The sequence below is a fragment of the Loxodonta africana genome, chromosome 20 (genome assembly GCF_030014295.1).
Source record: "Loxodonta africana isolate mLoxAfr1 chromosome 20, mLoxAfr1.hap2, whole genome shotgun sequence".
Taxonomy (NCBI): Eukaryota; Metazoa; Chordata; class Mammalia; order Proboscidea; family Elephantidae; genus Loxodonta; species Loxodonta africana.
The window spans coordinates 55713961-55730793 of NC_087361.1; the positions used below are offsets into that span (position 1 = coordinate 55713961).

The window sequence follows — 16833 nt, forward strand, 5'->3', positions numbered from 1 at the left end:
GAGGGGGCAGTAGGGCGGGGCAGTGTGACTGGCTGGCATCTGGGACCTGCAGGAACTCCTGTACTCGAAAGGTACGGAGGTGAGAAATTCAGCTCAGGGGAAAAGTTAGTATTTAGGGAGACGGGCGGCCGCCGGTATTGCAAGGAACAGCCAGTGCACCCAACCACAGTCCAGGTACAGCTGCACTGTAAAGGGCTGGCCACTTCTTCTGAGGCTTGCCGCAGAGGCTGGCTTTTGATTTTTCCCATCTGTAAAATGGATGAGGGCATTGGTACCCCTGAACTACCTCAGTTGGGTGCTTCTTCAGGTCTAGTTTAAATCCTTCTGGGCAAAGACTTTCAGGTTTCTGTGTCAGAGTGGTTAGATCTCGCTGTCTGGTCCACAGAGTCGGGAAGGCTTTGCCCAGACCTGACACTCCTCTTTGCAGACAAACCAGTATTGCCCCCTACCCCACAGTCGCGGTGACTCCTAGGAAGATGATGCTGAGAACACCATCATCTGGCTCCCCTGCTAATAAACGGAGAGGGATGTTGAACTCCGGGCTCGTTCTGTCCATCCTTGTGTTAGCACGGCTCCCGGGTGGAAGTAAGTCGTCCCTGCGCCTACACCATCCTCAGTTCTATGAAGAGCTGTGATTTCTTTCCGAATTCTGCGTCCTGGGGGTGGTCTCCCTCCTTCCTTGCCCGCCTTCCGCCCCCACAGGCCCTACTCCCAGCTGAGGGCGCTCCTGGCTGCTCGCGGAGCTGCGGGAGCCGCCACCTCCTGAGCGCCAAGAAAATGCGAGCTTTGTGCCTGGTAACTGTTTACATCTGGGGCCGAAATGGCAACGTGTTGATGAAGCCCATGAGATGGGGACAGGCAGCGGGCACCAAGAGAGAGGACAGAGAGCGAGGAGACTCCAGCCTGGGCTCCTGGGTCGCGTTGAGTATCAGGTTTGTTGAGCAGGAACACTCAGGCTACCCCAACCCCAATCTAAATCCGTGGTGACTGCATTTTTCTAGACATTTGACAACGTCTCCTCTCTCCCTCGGTCCCCACCGCGCTCTGCCCTAGCTCCTTCGCCTGCGAGCCCACCTCCCCCTCCTTTAGCCCGGAGCTCTCCTTCCCCGGGTCCCTCCTCTCGTCCCTCCCGAAGACTCTCACCGCCGCGGGCGCCCATTGGTTGTGCGCGGGCAGGGGGCGTGCGCCGAGCCCGGAGCGTTTCATTGAGCGGAATTAGCCCCGATGACATCAGCTTCCCAGCCCCCGGGGCGGGCCCAGCTCATTGGCGCGGCCGCCCCTCCAGCACAAGCACATTGTTCCCCGCCCCCGCTCCGACCGCCGCCGTCGCCGCCGCAGCCACCGGGCTATAAAAACCCTCCGAGCCAGGAAAGGTGCGGATCCTTATTATAGACCGCCGCGACCCCAGCGCCTGGAGCCAATTCTCCGCTGCGGCTTTTCGGAGCGAGCTCTTGGAATCGCACCCACAGTAAGTGTCCCCGCCCCTCAGTAACTCGGCCTGGAACCCAGGGACAGACGCCCTCCAACTCGGCTGTGACCAGGATGCTCGGATGGAGGGGCCCCGACCCCGGCCCTGCCCGCCAGTTCCCCAGAGCCACCTCGCCGCCTTGACCCTCCCCACACTCCCCGCAGCATCCCCTTCGCCCAAAAGCGAGAAGTCCGGGCCACAAGAGCTCCCTCTGCCCAAACCTCCGCCAGCTAGCGCGCTCCCCTTGGCCCGGTTGCCGCACGCCGAACCCGGGCGCCGTGCGGACGCAGGGGGCGTGTGTGCGTGGGTGTGTTTGCTGCGCGGTGTCAAAGGAGATGAGGTGGATGCGTTTGAGGAACCAAAGAAACACTTTTCTATGTCGATCTCCACCCTCCCTCAGAGAAAAGCCCTCACTTGCCACTTGTTTCTCCAGCCCTGGATACCCAGCCTGCCCTTGCGCAACGGAAGGCACAAACCTCCCGGACACCGCCTTCGCAGTCCCGGATTGTGAGGGCCACTCAGTGCTCCCTGGAATCAAACAACCTGTGGATGGGAGCAGTGGGGAGGTGGTAGGAAGAGACAGCGATTCGTTGGGGGTATTTGCATGTGGCTAGCTGGAAGGCCAGAGATAGCAGCGAGGTGGACGTGGTGCGGCCCGCCACCCGCGCCTGGATGTGGCGCTGCGATGCAGGCGGGAGCAGCGGGATTTCTCTCGCACGGACTCAGTGTCTCTCTCTGTCTCTGTTTCTCTCTCTTTGGCTCTCGTTTCCCCTCCTCTCCGTAGGAGGCGTGCGTGGAAGCTCCGCAGACCGAGGGAGGGAGGACCCTGCAGCAGCTGAGCCTACCGCCTGGGGCCATGGACTCTGACGCCAGCTTGGTGTCTAGCCGCCCGTCGTCGCCAGAGCCCGATGACCTTTTCCTGCCGGCTCGGAGCAAGGGCAGCGGCGGCAGCGGCTTCTCGGGGGGCACCGTGTCCTCCTCTACACCAAGCGACTGTCCGCCTGAGCTGAGCACCGAGCTGCGCGGCGCCATGGGCTCGGCGGGTGCGCACTCCGGGGACAAGCTGGGCGGCGGTGGCTTCAAGTCCTCCTCGTCCAGCACCTCCTCGTCCACATCGTCGGCGGCCGCATCGTCCACCAAGAAGGACAAGAAGCAGATGACGGAACCCGAGCTGCAGCAGCTGCGCCTCAAGATCAACAGCCGCGAGCGCAAGCGCATGCACGACCTCAACATCGCCATGGACGGGCTGCGCGAGGTCATGCCCTACGCGCACGGCCCGTCGGTGCGCAAGCTCTCCAAGATCGCCACCCTGCTGCTGGCACGCAATTACATCCTCATGCTCACCAACTCGCTGGAGGAGATGAAGCGGCTGGTGAGCGAGATCTACGGCGGCCACCACGCCGGCTTCCACCCGTCGGCCTGCGGGGGCCTGGCGCACTCTGCGCCCCTGCCCGCCGCCACGGCGCACCCGGCGGCCGCGCACGCCGCGCACCACCCAGCGGTGCACCACCCCATCCTGCCACCGGCAGCCGCCGCTGCAGCCGCCGCCGCGGCTGCGGCGGTGTCCAGCGCCTCCCTGCCCGGCTCGGGGCTGTCATCGGTTGGCTCCATCCGTCCCCCTCATGGCCTGCTCAAGTCTCCGTCGGCGGCCGCGGCGGCCCCTCTGGGGGCCGGGGGCGGCGGCAGCGGGGGCAGCAGCAGCTTCCAGCACTGGGGCGGCATGCCCTGCCCCTGCAGCATGTGCCAGGTGCCACCGCCGCACCATCACGTGTCGGCCATGGGCGCGGGCAGCCTGCCGCGCCTCACCTCCGACGCCAAGTGAGCCGGCCCGCGCCAGTGAGTTCTGGCAAGCGGGGGCGGAGGCTGCGCGGAAGCAAGGACTGGCCTGAGCTGGACCAGGGAGCTCTATTCCAAGGAGGCAGCGCAGGACCAAGGGCCGGGTGGGGGGCGCTGGTGGGGACTCCAGAGCCAGGGACTCGAAGCAATGCGGCCGCGCACTGAGGAGTAGGGAGTGAGAGGGCATTCTCCCCCAGACTTGTTAGTTAGTCCTCTGGGCTTTAAACAGAGCTGGTCAGGTAGACACACTTTATAAAAAGGCACCGCTGTGTGCATCCCTCCCTCCACCTCACCTCTCCAGAAAAACATTCTAAAAACTTTGATTTCCCCGGGAACACGGCCGGCTGCCTAGGCCGGCCGGGGCAGCACTTCGTTACAGGGAGGCGTCGGGGACTTCCCCTCCGTCCTCGCCTTCCTCCTTTCTTGGCAGTGGGGACTGGAGAGCCGCATCCCGGAGCAACCGCCGCGGCCTTCTCTCGAGGCTCGTCCCTGGCCCGGGGCGGGGCAAGCAGTTAGTCGGTGCTGGCCTTGGGTACCACATGCACTTACGGCCCTGTCCAGTCTCCACGGCAGGGAAAACCCACAACCGTCCGAGAACCTGGCCGCTCCGCCCTGTCGCTCCTGTTGGTTTGGTGGTTTGTGGTTTTCTAATAAATCTGTCGTTCCTTTTTCAAAAGTACAAGCAAGCTTATAGGCGGCCAGAATAGAAACACTTGTGGAATGGGCTAACACAAAACTGCAGACTTTGGGGGCGAGTATTTTTTAGTTATGATTTTAAAACAAACTGTCTTCTTCCTTCCCCCCTCCCCCATCAGAGCACAAAGTGATTTGGTTTCTTACCCGATTGGGGGCGGTCATTTTGGTACTTGGGAATTTGTCAGAACTAAAATGCTGTTGAAGTGAATGTAGCATGGGTTATTTGGGGGTTTCAGTTGTGTTTTTTCTTTCTTGGATGGGTGAATACAGTATCAGTCAGGAGGTAAGTGCGCGCTGCTAAATCGTTTGCTCACGTGACTGAGCCCCACCGGAATTTAAGCTGGGTTTCCTCTATATTGGTTTCTTTCTCTCTCTCTCTCTCTTTTTTTTTTTTTTTGCCAAATTTAACACAAATGGCCAACTCGCCACGTGCTTCCCGGGTCAGCGCAAACTGCCCGCGCGCTGCTTGCCTTGCAATCTCGGCTTCATAGCGTCCGCAGGGCAACACCCCTCCTTGATGGCTGCCCCTTGCAGAGAGTGTATCATCTGTTTTATTTTTGTAAAAAAAAGGGAAAAAAAGTGCTAAATAATATTTATTACTTGTTTGGTTGCAAAAACGAAATAAATGATCGAGTGTTGAGATTTTAAATAAAATGTGAAGCAAGCCGGGCGTTTTCCATTGGTGTGGGGGAGGGGTGGGGGAGGTGGCTCGTGGAGCCTGGTACTTCGCTGGCCGAGGCTTGAGGCTGCCTCGCGAAGTGGGTGCAGGACGCGATCCCTTGCTACCGGATTTGGGGACCATTTCACTGGGTTTCTCCTGAGAAAAAAAAGGGGGTAATTTGTCTCTTTGCCATCCACCCATTCTCTTTAAAACACGTTCTGAGCTCTCTTCTGACAACTTGCTTTTCTGTATTTTTCTTTTCCTACGTCTAATTCAGAACCCACTTTCCTTCGGGTGAGGATTAAGTTTTAATTGGAAGTGAAACTTTCCTTCCCCGCACGCGGAATTTAGGGCCTTCGGGGCCAGGGCAGTGCCTGCCGCGAGGTTCCTGGCGCTCAGGCCACCTCCCTGCCCTGTTTTTCTTGCCTCTCTCCTCCCAGGCGGTCCCGGGCTCCCACCCCGCCCTGACGGCCCTGAGAGCTCTCTCGGCTTCAGCTGCGGCCCAGCCACGTGGGGCTCCATCCCGAAGGGCTGCCCGCGAAGAGCTACGGGAGAGTGGGGTGCTGGATCCCCCCACCCTGCGCTCTCTTCCCCGCGCTGCACCCGCCCCAGCCTTGCACCGCAAAGGGTCGGGCGCAGGGAACCCGGCAGCGAGGCAAGTGTCCTAGGGACGCGCTGCGGTTTTCTCCTCTGCCCCGGACGGCCACAGTCTTTTCGAAGCCACTGGATTCTTCACAACCCAAAATTGTAATGCAAATCTAGGACGTGGCTCTTAGGGAAGGTTCTGGGTAGAAATGAAAAAGCTTGGCTCTCCGGGTCAAGGGAGAGGACAGACCGTGGGGCTGTCTCTGGGCTGGCGGGCTGGCCCGAAAACGTGCTCCCCGGAAAAGAGTGTGTGGTGTGGGCACAATGGCCCAGGGCCCTCTTGGCACTTCTTTGGTGGCCACTGGAGGAAGGCCCGTGGCATCTTGGAGGTGGAGATTTCCCTGTTTGGAGCCCGGTTTCTAGGGTGTGGTCACTAAGCCGGGCCCACACAGGATCCCCTTACCCAGGCCTGAGGGCATGTCCACCCCTAGCTGGGGACTGCACTTCCCAGTCCTCCAGCGGATCAAGTCGGCTGCTGGCCAGAAGGGAGGGCGTCCGGGCCGGCTGCTGTAGGCCTCGTCCCGGCTTCGCTTCTCAGCGGAGGCTGGGACATTCGGAGGAGGCGGGCGGGAGCGACACTGCGCAAATATAAGATATGGGTAGGGCCCAAACCCAAACGCACTGCCATCTAGTCGATTCCGATCCAGAAGTCTGTGATCTTTACGAAAGCAGATCGGAACATCTGATTGCCACATCTTTCTCCTGGATTCAAACAGCGGACCTTTCGGTTAGCAACTCAGGGCTTAAGCACTATGCCACCAGGGCTCCTGAGAATAGGGCGACGCCTAGAAACTTGTGTCCCGAAATCTCATTTGAAATGAAAGTAAGAATTCAAAACTACTCCCGGCTCCAGGCACAGACACACATCGGGGCGGGGTACCGGGGAGGCGGATCTCTGCTGGTAGGAGCTGAGAATCCTCCCAAGTGGGAGTGGGGTCTTCATCGCGTTTGCGGTTTCTTTCCCCGCAAGGCACCGCATGTGCGGGCGAGGGATTTGGGTATGCGCGCTGTGTGCGTGGAGGCGGAGTTGTCTAGGGAAATCAATCAAGTCTCCCTCCATCCCCTACCCAAGCTCGCGACCAGGGTCTAGTCGCCAGCCAGGTTACAACCGACCTCCCAAGAAGGGGCTGAGTCCAGCCAGGCTCCGGGCCCTCTCGAGATCCACCCGCCTGCATTGCACGCCCAACCCAGGCCCGCGGCCACCACTTGTGGGAGCAGCGCGTCCCCAGATGCCGAGGAGGCGCACAGGAGCGCAGGCGCAAGGCCGCCGGGGGCAGGTGGCTCCTCGCCGAGGGTGGCCGGGGACTTGGGAGAGGCTGAGGTCTCAGGCAGTGGCTGGGCTTCGGCGAGCGGCGGGAGTAGACCTTGCATCCGGGTTGACTTCGGTGGGCCCTTAATTAGGACCAGGCACCCCACTGAAAGAGGGGAAGGTAAAACGAAGTTAGAGAAGCAGTCTGAGAGCGACGCGGTCTGCAGAGCCCCGGCACGGCCGGTTTCCTCCCTGGGGGCCTCAGGCCGAAGATTCTCTATGGGCAGCAGCTCAGCGTCCCCCCGTCGCCCTCGAGACCCCCAGCTTTCAGCGGCGCGACCCAGGGACTTCCTGCCGTCATCAGCCGCCAAGTCTGCGAGATAAACTCCTTCCCTCGGAGCTTGGCTGACGGAAAGCTGAAAGCTGAGGCGGCAGCGCGAAGTGAACAGGGTCGGATCACTCTTCACAGCCTCTAGGACCCAGGACACTGACATCCGGCTCCCATTCCACATCTGGACAGAAGTCACAGAGAAATGACAATTCCCTGGGCAGCCAGAGGTCTCTGCTGGAGGGACTGGGAGCTGGAGGCCGCACCAGAGCCCTGGGGTGCTGCTGGGCCACTGTCACTGTTGGGTTGGCAAGTTCCAGGTTTCAGGGATTGATGGTGAGCATTGGGAGATGGCATCCCCCAGGCCTCATGTGCACCTCAGTCGGTGAACAAACTTGGTGGTCACGCTTTCAGCCTCTAATGTGGCTGTCAATTCCTGGGTGCCCAGGATGCACAGTGATCCCAGCCTGGCAAGTCCCAGCCTGGAACCAACTACGTGTCCCAAGGCCAATACGTTGGGTTTAAGCCCCCTAAATGCTCTCATAGGAAACCCTGGTGGCTTAGTGGTTGAGAGCTATGGCTGCTAACCAAAAGTTCAGCAGTTCGAATCCACCAGGTGCTGCTTGGAAACTCTATGGAACAGTTCTACTCTGCCCTATAGGGTCACAATGAGTTGGAACTGACTCCATGCAGTGGGGTTTTCAACGTTCTCATAGTGAAATTATCCCAGCCCTGGAGAAATGTCTGCCTATCTGTCTCCCTTCAGGACAGAATCCACCTTACAGGCTGTCTGAGCACTCCCTTAATGTCTGCTAAAATGTAATCTAAAGGGAAAGATCCTGCTATACCTGCCGCACCTCTTATTTCAAGTCCCTATTTTTTTTATTATAGGTCAGAAACCCTGGTGGCATAGTGGTTAAGTTCTACGGCCGCTAACCAAAGGGTCGGCAGTTCGAATCTGCCAGGCAGTCCTTGGAAACTCTATGGGGCAGTTCTACCCTGTCCTATAGGGTCGCTATGAGTCGGAATCAACTCCATGGCACTGGGTTTGGCTTTTTTTTTTTTTTTTTTGGTATTATAGGTCTGCCCCATGTCCCCTCTCCCACGGGGACACGGAGGGTCTTTGGCAGAGCCCTATACTGACAGCTCTCAAGACACTTTGTGAGTGACTGGCCACCCACAGTCATCTCTGAAGACCTAAGGCAGGCCAGAAGCAGCCTGACCTGGGAGGTTGCTGCTCAGAACCCTACCCTGGCTGGGGAGGAAACACCAGAAGCTACCTGGGTTACCAGTGGGTTTGGAGGCTGCAGGCCCTCCATGGGCTAGGCATGCTGGGCTAAGCCCCCCACTCCCTGTCAGAGCTAGGGGCCATTTCAGGAGGCGTGGAGGTGGCCATTGCTCCCCCTGGCTCACCACAACCTTACTTCCCATCTCTCTCCTAACAGAAAAGCCAAAAACCAAACCCATTGCCATGGAAAGGATTCTGACTCATAGCGACCTTACAGGACAGAGTAGAACTGCCCCATAGAGTTTCCAAGGTGCAGCTGGTGGATTCAAACTACTGACCCTTTGGTTAGCAGCTGTTACCTGCTATGCCACCAGAGCTCCGACTCAACTCATGGCAACCCTATAGATAGAGTAGAACTGCCCCCATAGAGTTGCCAGGGCCCCTTATTGCTATATGGCTGTGTTCTCTGGTTCCAGTTAAGGGGGTGGGGTGGCTGCAGCAAGGAACAGATGCAGCAGAGCTGGGAGGAGCGGGCAAGGGAAGGCCAGCCATGGGGGACTTCAGGATACTAAGAGAAGCAGCCAAGATTCATCGAAGACTTGCCGGTGTAAAGCACTCCGCTGAGAGCTTTATGGGTGTGACTACTTTAAATCCTCACAGCACCCATTGAAGAGAGTGCTGTTATTATTCCACTTTACAGCGAGGAAACTGAGGCACAGAGAGGGGAAATGGCATGTGGACACAGGAAGTGGAAGAGGCAACCTTGTAATCCGTGAGTCGAGCTCTAGAGCCCACGCGGGGGCGGTCCTAGGCTCCCGTCGCGCCCCCAGCCATCCACCGACTCTGGCTCAGCGGAGCGCTCGGGAGTCCTTGGAGCTGCCGCCGTGCAGCCGCTGGGGGCGGAGATGCCCAGCCCCAGACCCTTAGGTGACGCTTCTCAGCGGCTCCGCCTCTGCGCCCCATCCCATCTGTCCCCGACGCCCCCATCTGTCCTCGACGCCCCCATCTGGGCGGCGGGCGGTGCGGAGAGGTTTTAGCAATTAGCGGGCTCGGGTGGGCGCCCGGCGCGGGCGGAGGAAGGGCAGGTGAGCGAGAGGCTGCCCCTCATTAGGGCGGCTGGCGCCACCGCGAGGGACCGTCGTTAGCGCCCAGACAGCTGCCGCCTCCGCCTGCCCCCGACGCCCCTCCCCGCGGCACAGCCGGAGTCAGGACGCCTTGTGCATTCTGCACCTTGGGTAGTCCTTCGGAAGGGGCGCAAACTGAACCGCCTGCTGGGGCCAGGCAGATTCCGGTGCCAGTCACCCTAAAATGCGAGGCCTCGGCTGCCGGTGGTGAGCCCGACTTGCGTGCTCTGCGCCCGGTGACCATCGGACCCCGAACTTTGCAGCAGACTTAGGGCCAGCAGACACCTCGGGGGGCCCAGAGGCCCATGGGCTTCCATTTGGCAACCTCCGACACCGACACCGCAGTGAGCAGGATGAGCTAGCGGGGTGGTGGGTTGGGAGGCCTTGCCTTTCTTGGGGATCCTCGAGCCCGCGTTGTCGCCGCTCTCTGGCGACGCACTTGCTCAGTGAGCTCGCGATGAATGCCATGCACGGGTCTTCCCTCCGACCTTCGCGTCCCTCATCCCACGCAGCCGAACCCGGGTGAACGCGCAGGGACTGCCGGGACACGCGGGGGACGCTCACGCTTGGCCCGCCGGTGTTCCCAGTGCGGCCCGCACAGACCCGGTTTGAAGCAGCTGACTTGAACAGTGTGCAGCTTTCCTTTGGGGAGATGGCTGAGTCTCTGGGTCCATTGTTCTTGGGAGGAGCTCGGGATCCCCAACAGGGAGGCAAGCAGAGCCCGCAGGAAACCTGTAGGGCCCAAACGGGGGTGAGGTGGAGCAGGGGCTGGGTGCAGACTGCAGCGTCTACGCCTGGGAGCACCCAGACCCATGCACCTGAGCCTGGCGCACGCACCAGAGTCCATGCACCTGAGCCCGCAAGCACACCCACTCACGCACACTCGCCCACCGACCCTAGTCCATGAGCTCCGGCTAACGCACGTGGGCTCAAACACCCAGGCCCATGTGCACCCAGGGCTTCGAATCCCGAAACTGCCTCAAGCAGAGGCCCGAGGCTGCATGCCCTTGGTCTGGCTGAACCCTGGAAGCCGGGACAGCTAGCAGTCTGTCTGGCCAAGGACAGCTCCGTTTACCACTCCCTTCCCGGGATGACACTGAGCTGCGGACCTGTCCGTCCCGGGAAAGGGAAACTCCCAGTAGACCTTTTCTAAGCCTTAGCCCACTGCCGTCCTCCCAGCCCCGGTGGGCTCTCTGAGTCCTTGCCTTTCCAGGCCCTGACCATGACAGGATCCAAGTCCTGTAGCTGCAGCCTGGGACAAGGGTGCTGGGCAAAGGTTCTAGGTCTGGCCAGAAACCCACCGTCAGCAAATTCTAGCCCTTGCCTCATTCCCAAATCTTTCTGGCGGTAGATGTTTGTCTTGCACAGTGGGGCTTGGGTGGCCTTTCTGATCCTCGGTTTTCTCATCTGTAGAATGGAGACTGGTGGGGCGATCACCGAAGCTGAATGGGTCCACTGGGTTCCATGTCCTTTTGTCCACCTGGCCCAGGCCCAGGTCGGGGCTCTAGAAAGCCCTGCCTGGCAGGGAAGTGTGTGTGCCCCAAAGAAATTCACCAGTTGAAGGGGGTATAGACAGCTCCACCCTTGGTGAAGGAATGGTGTCCTGGGGGGGGTGAATGGGGGACTCATGGGAAAGAGGAGGTTTGCAGGGTGTGGGGAGTGAGACAGGAGTTGAATGGCCTGGGATCCGCACTTTAATAGGGGATACTGAGGCCTAAAGCCTGGTGGGTATTTTTGCTTCTACCTTGGGCAGCTGAATTGGGACTTGGGCAGACACTGCGGTAAACTCTTTGAGCCTCTGTCTCTTTGTATATAAATGGAATAATTCCTAATACCCAGTTGCTGTCCAATAGGCTCCAACTCAGAGATCTTTTAGGACAGAGTAGAATTGGCCCATAGGGTTTTCAAGACTATAAATCTTTACAGAAGCAGATCGCACAGAGCAGCTGGTAGATTCAAACCACCAACCTTTCGGTAACAGCCAAGCTCTTTAACCACTGCTCCGTCAGGGCTCCTAATTAATAATGTTGTTGTTAGGTGCCGTCAAGTTGGTTCCGACTCATAGTGAACCTACGTACAACAGAATGAAACACTGCCTGGTCCTGCGCCGTCCTCACAATCGTTATGTTTGAGCCATTGTTGCAGCCACTATGTCAATCCATCTCGTTGAGGGTCTTCCTTTTTTTGCTGATTCTCTACTTTATCAAACATGATGTCCTTCTCTAGGGACTGGTCCCTCCTGATAACGTGTCCTAAGTACATGAGACGAAGTCTCACCATCCTTGCTTCCAAGGAGCATTCTGGCTGTGCTCCTTCTAAGACACACTCGTTCATTCTTCTGGCAGTCCATGGTGTATTCAATATTCTTTACCATCACAATCATTCAGGGGCATCAATTCTTCTTTGATCTTCCTCATTCTTTATCCGGTTTTTGCATGCATGTGAGGTGATTTGAAAATACCATGGCTTCGGTTAGGAGCTCCTTAGTCTTCAAGGTGACATTTTTGTTCTTCAGCACTTTAAAGAGGTCTTTCACAGCAGATTTGTCCAATGCAATTCATCATTTGATCTCTTGACTGCTGCCTCCATGGTGTTGATTGTGGATCCAAGTAAATTAAATCCGTGACAACGTCAATCTTTTCTCTGTTTATCATGATGTTGCTCATTGGTTCAGTTGTAAGGATTTTTGTTTTCTTTATGTTGAGGCGTAATCCATACTGAAGGTTGTAGTCTTTGATCTTAATAATAAACCCAGTGCCATCGAGTTGATTCCAATTCATAGCAACCCTATAGGACAGAGTGGAACTGTCCGATAGAGTTTTCAAGGAGTGCCTGGCAGATTCCAACTGCCGACCCTTTGGTTAGCAGCCGTAGCACTTAACCACTACGCCACCAGGGTTTCCTTGATCTTAATAACAGTATCTGCCAATCATTTTGTTCCCTGGGTGAAAGAAAACATCCCAGGAGTCATCTCTGTCTGGTCCCAACTATGAATAGATGCCCTGGGCCCAGGCCTGGACCCTCACACCTGAGTCTGGGGCCTCCAGAAGTAGCCATGAATATTCAGGTCATGGTGGAGGGGTGAGGACCAGGACTCCAGGAGGGGGCAGCTGAGTGGGGGAGGGCGGACTGCTGCCTTGGCCAGGCTCTACCAGCTATGTCACCTTGCTCAAGAGATGCAGCCCTTCTGAGCCTCCACTTTCTTATCTGCAGAATGGGATGATGCTAGTACCTTCTTCACAGGGTGTCAGGTTTGAAAGCAAGACCCCGGGCCCTGAGCCTGCCACAGAGTAGGAACACAGGGCAGGGACAATGAGATGGAGGAATGCATGCAGCTCATTGAATCTTCTGGGAGGTCCTATGAGAGAAGGTCTCTGTTACCTTGGTCGTATGACCTGCCTTTCAGCCATCACCAGGGGCCTGCATGCCTCAGGATCAAGGAGGGGTCCAGAGTGTCCTCTGAGCCCTGATCACAGAGTCCAGTTCCCCACCCCTCCCCCCATGCAGGGCAGGGCTGTTGGACTTCTGTGAGAGCAGGGAGCCTGTCCTCACCTCAGGGTGCCATGGCACACTGCCAATCCTCCATGAATAATCTCTGCTTTGCGTCAGAGAGGGAGGGCCCACTCTCCACATAGGAACCAGAATCAGGTCTTTTAAGGGTGGGGGCCAGAATCAGGGAGGACTTAGTCGAAGGAAAAGTTCCCGTGAAGCTTCAGGCCCCAGATCTCTCCCTTTCCCTCCCTCCCAGGCAGGGCCTGCTAGTCCTTCTCTTTGTACCCCTCGGAGGCCCCGTGCAAGGGGCCAGCTGGAAGGCTAAGGAGGCGTCCCCCTCTAGAATTGCAGCTGCGGAACCACACAGAAGATAGCAGTCCTGGGAGCTGGGCTGGGGCTCCCCATCATGCCCAGTTGGACCCTGTAGGCTCTTGGAGCCAAGGCAGTGTTAATGAAAACCCCAGGGTACTGCGAGGCTCAGCCAGCACCGGAAGGAAAGGAGTCAGTCCAGCCCAGAGCTGGCAGAGCCACTGCCGCGGGGGCAGGGAGCTCAGACAGCAGTTCAGTGCTGGACTAGGAGAGCCAGGAGGCTGCCCCTCCTCCCCACCTCACCCCAGGCGGGCCCTGGGGCAGTGTGCACCCTCTCTGCCCTCCTCCTTCCCAGCAGCCCCTCCACTAGGCAGGATCAGAGCTCCCAGCTCACCCCACTCCAGCAGCTTTGCTTGTACTGCTCCCACCTTTTTTATATTTAGCCTATCAGCTCCTTCTTTCCTTCACTTCTTTTTTTAATTGAGGGGTAATTCATAGACCATAAAATTGGCCGTTTTAAAGTGAACATTTTCCAATGCCGCATGACTGGCAATGTCGTGAACCAGCACCTCTGTCTAGTTCCAAAGCGTGTTCATTACCCCAGAATAAAACCTCATACCCATGAAGTAGTCACCCCCCCCCCCCGCCCCCAATCTTCCCTTCCCCAGCCCCTGGCAGCCACTAATCTGCTTTCTGTCTCTATGGATTTACCTGTTCCAGACATTTCATGTTAAACGGAATAATAAAATACGTGATCTTTTGTGGCTGGTTTCTTTCACTTGACTTAAAGTTTTCCAGGTTGATCCACAGCTGTACCAAGTATCAGGGTTGCATCCTTTCATGGCTGACAAATATTTGTTTACCCATCCATCCAGTGATGGTCTCGTTCACTTCTGAGTAACTCTTCAGGTTGCTGGCGAGCAACCGCACATGGCGAAAAGAGGCCTGACCTCAGCATCAAAAAATCTAGGTCTCGAAGAACTAGATGGTGCCCGGCTACCAGCACCAACTGCTCTGACAAGGATCACAATGGAGGGCCCCGGACAAAGTGGGAGAGAAATCGTTTTAGTCATCTAATGCTGCTGTAACAGAAATACCACAGTGGATGGCTTTAACAAAAAGAAGTTTGTTCTCTCACAGTCCGGGGGCTAGAAGTCCGAATTCAGGGTGCCGGCTCCAGGGAAGCCTTTCTCTCTCTGTCGGCTCTGGAGAAAGGTCCCCTTCATCAGCCTTTACTTGGTCTGGGAGCATCTTAGCACAGGAACCTCAGGTCCAAAGGATGTGCTCTGCTCCTAGTGCTGCCCTCTTACAGGTAAGAGGTTCCCAACTCTCTGCTTGCTTCTGTTTCATCTCTTAAGAGATAAAAGGTGGTGCAGGTGGTACAGGCCACACCCCAAGGAAACTCCCTTTACACTGGATCAGGGTGGTGACCTGAGTAAGGGTGGTGTTACGATCGCACCCTAATCCTCTCAACATAAAATTACAATCACAAAATGGAGGACAATCACACAATACTGGAAATCATGGCCTAGCCAAGTTGATACACACGTGGGGGGGGGGGGAGGGGGGACATAATTCAATCTATGACAAAAATGTAGCACAAAATCCAAATTCACAAAAAAAGGCCGGACTTACTGGTCTGACCCAGACTGGAGAAAACCCTAAGACTATGGCCCCCAGGCACCCTGCCGACTTGGAACTGAAGCCACTCCTAAAGCCCACCTTTCAGCCAAAGATTAGACAGGCCTATAAAACAAACAATAACACAGGTGAGGAAAGTGTTTCATAGTTTAATCAAGCATAGGAGACCAACTGGGCAATACCTGCTCAAAAGGAAAGATGAGAAGGCAGGAGGGGACAGGAAAACTGGACGAATGGACATGGGCAACCAGGGATGGAAAGGGGGAGAGTGCGCTCACATCGTGGGAATTGCAACCGATGTCACAAAATAACTTAAGTATAAATTTTTGAATGAGCAACTAATTTTGTGCTGTAAACTTTCACCTAAAGCACACACACACACACAAAATCTAGGTTTCGAAGCAGGCTGGGTGTCCTGAGACAAGTCGATTGACTCTTTGGCCCTCGATCCACTATCTATAAAATGGAATGGCTGGCAAGGGCCATTCCAAGTTATGGTGGTTGTTGTTAGATGCCATCAAGTCAGCTCAAGATGACCTTTTATAAAACAGAACAAAACATCGCTGGTCCTGCTCCATCTCCATGATCATTGGCATGCTCCTGTGTTACAAGTTCTGGTACTCTGTGACTTTACACAACCCTCAAGTCCTTGCCACGCGTAGAAAGAGGCCCACTGCCCTCCCTGCCAGCCACAATGCTGTGTAAGGACCCTGTGGCAACTCGTGCCTGAGAGTCTGCACGATGCCCCCAGAGGAGGGACCCCCTGACACATCTGTAAGTTTAGGGTTTGAAGAGGCAGAATCCTAGCGAGAAGCCTGGCTGAGGCAAGCGGGGTTTTGCAGGTTGTGCTCTTGATGAGTATCCAGCCAGCCTCTTATTGTGAATTGGTAAAAAGGAGCCCTGGGGGCACCATGGCTAAGCACTTGGCTGCTAACCAAAGGTTGGCAGTTCAAAGACACCAGCTGCTCCTTGGAAACCCTATGGGGCAGCTCTACCCTGTCCTATAGGGTCGCTATGAGTCTGTATCAACTCGATGGCCACGGGCTTCTGATTGGGGACAAGGGATCCTCTCCTACTGAAATTGAATTTATGGAAAAAATAAAATTTTAATGTAGGGAAGGTAAATGTATCTCAAGTTTCACGTTTCTGTTTGGAACTATGGAAGCTCAGTAAATTGAGATACAGATAATTGGCTCAGTGGTTAAGCACTAGGCTGCTAACTGAAAGGTTGGCAGTTCAAACCCACCAGCTGTTCCACAGGAGAAAGATGTGGCGGTCTGCTTCTGTAAAGATGACAGCCTTGGAAACCCTCTGGAGCCGACTTGATGGCAAGTAACAACAACTGGGTCAGTGAAAAAGAGAAAGACCCTCCACGAGATGGATTGACACAGTGGCCGCAACAACAGGCCCAACCATAGCAACAATTGTGAGGTTGGCACAGGGCCGGATAGTGTTATGTTCTGTTGAACACAGGGTTGGTATGAGTCAGAACCAACTTGATGGCACCTAAAAACATAACAACAAACGACAACTGGAGCCAACTTGATGGTGACGAACAACCACCACAATAACTTGGAATGGCCTTTGCCAACTGTTTCATGTTGTAGGTTTAGTGGATCGAAGCCCAGGCAGACACACTCTGTCCTACATGGTCACTATGAGTTGGAATCAACTGGATGGCAACAGGTTTGGTTTTTTATTTTGGGCTTCTTCTGAATACTGCAGCCTTACTCTGGCACTTCCAATCCCCTTACCCTGATCCACTTTTCTTTTCTCCATACTATGTATTTTTTTTTATTAACCTGTTGTTCATTGTCTATCTTCCTCACTAGAACAGAAGCTTCACGAGACAGGGAGGGTTTGATGGGTGAAAACTGATAGATCCCAGTGATGAAGAACAGGGCCTGGCACATAATAAGTGCTCAAAAAATACTCATGGAATGAATGTATGAGTGAAATGAATGCATGCAGGTGATTTTTAGCCCCCAGCCCTTTTTCCCTAGAATGGAGGATAAGTTAAGTTTCACTGGGGCTCCCATACAGGAAAAGACAAGAAAGACCTGATCTTGTGAAAAGTGCATGGTTGAACTGCGTTTTCCTTCCCAAAAGTGCTTTTAAAAAATCTGGTATGTCTTAGAGGTTGCTCTTGGATTGGT

At 55.9% G+C, this 16833-nt stretch overlaps 1 protein-coding gene across 1 annotated transcript; it reads left to right on the plus strand.

Annotated features, from left to right (window-relative positions):
• The first annotated feature begins 1290 nt into the window (after positions 1-1290).
• On the plus strand, positions 1291-4663 carry OLIG2 (oligodendrocyte transcription factor 2). The gene is made up of 2 exons (XM_064273195.1): positions 1291-1468; positions 2253-4663. Exon 2 carries the CDS (start codon positions 2325-2327, stop codon positions 3288-3290), a length of 966 nt encoding a protein of 321 aa, XP_064129265.1. The 5' UTR covers positions 1291-1468; positions 2253-2324; the 3' UTR covers positions 3291-4663.
• Positions 4664-16833: the final 12170 nt, after the last annotated feature.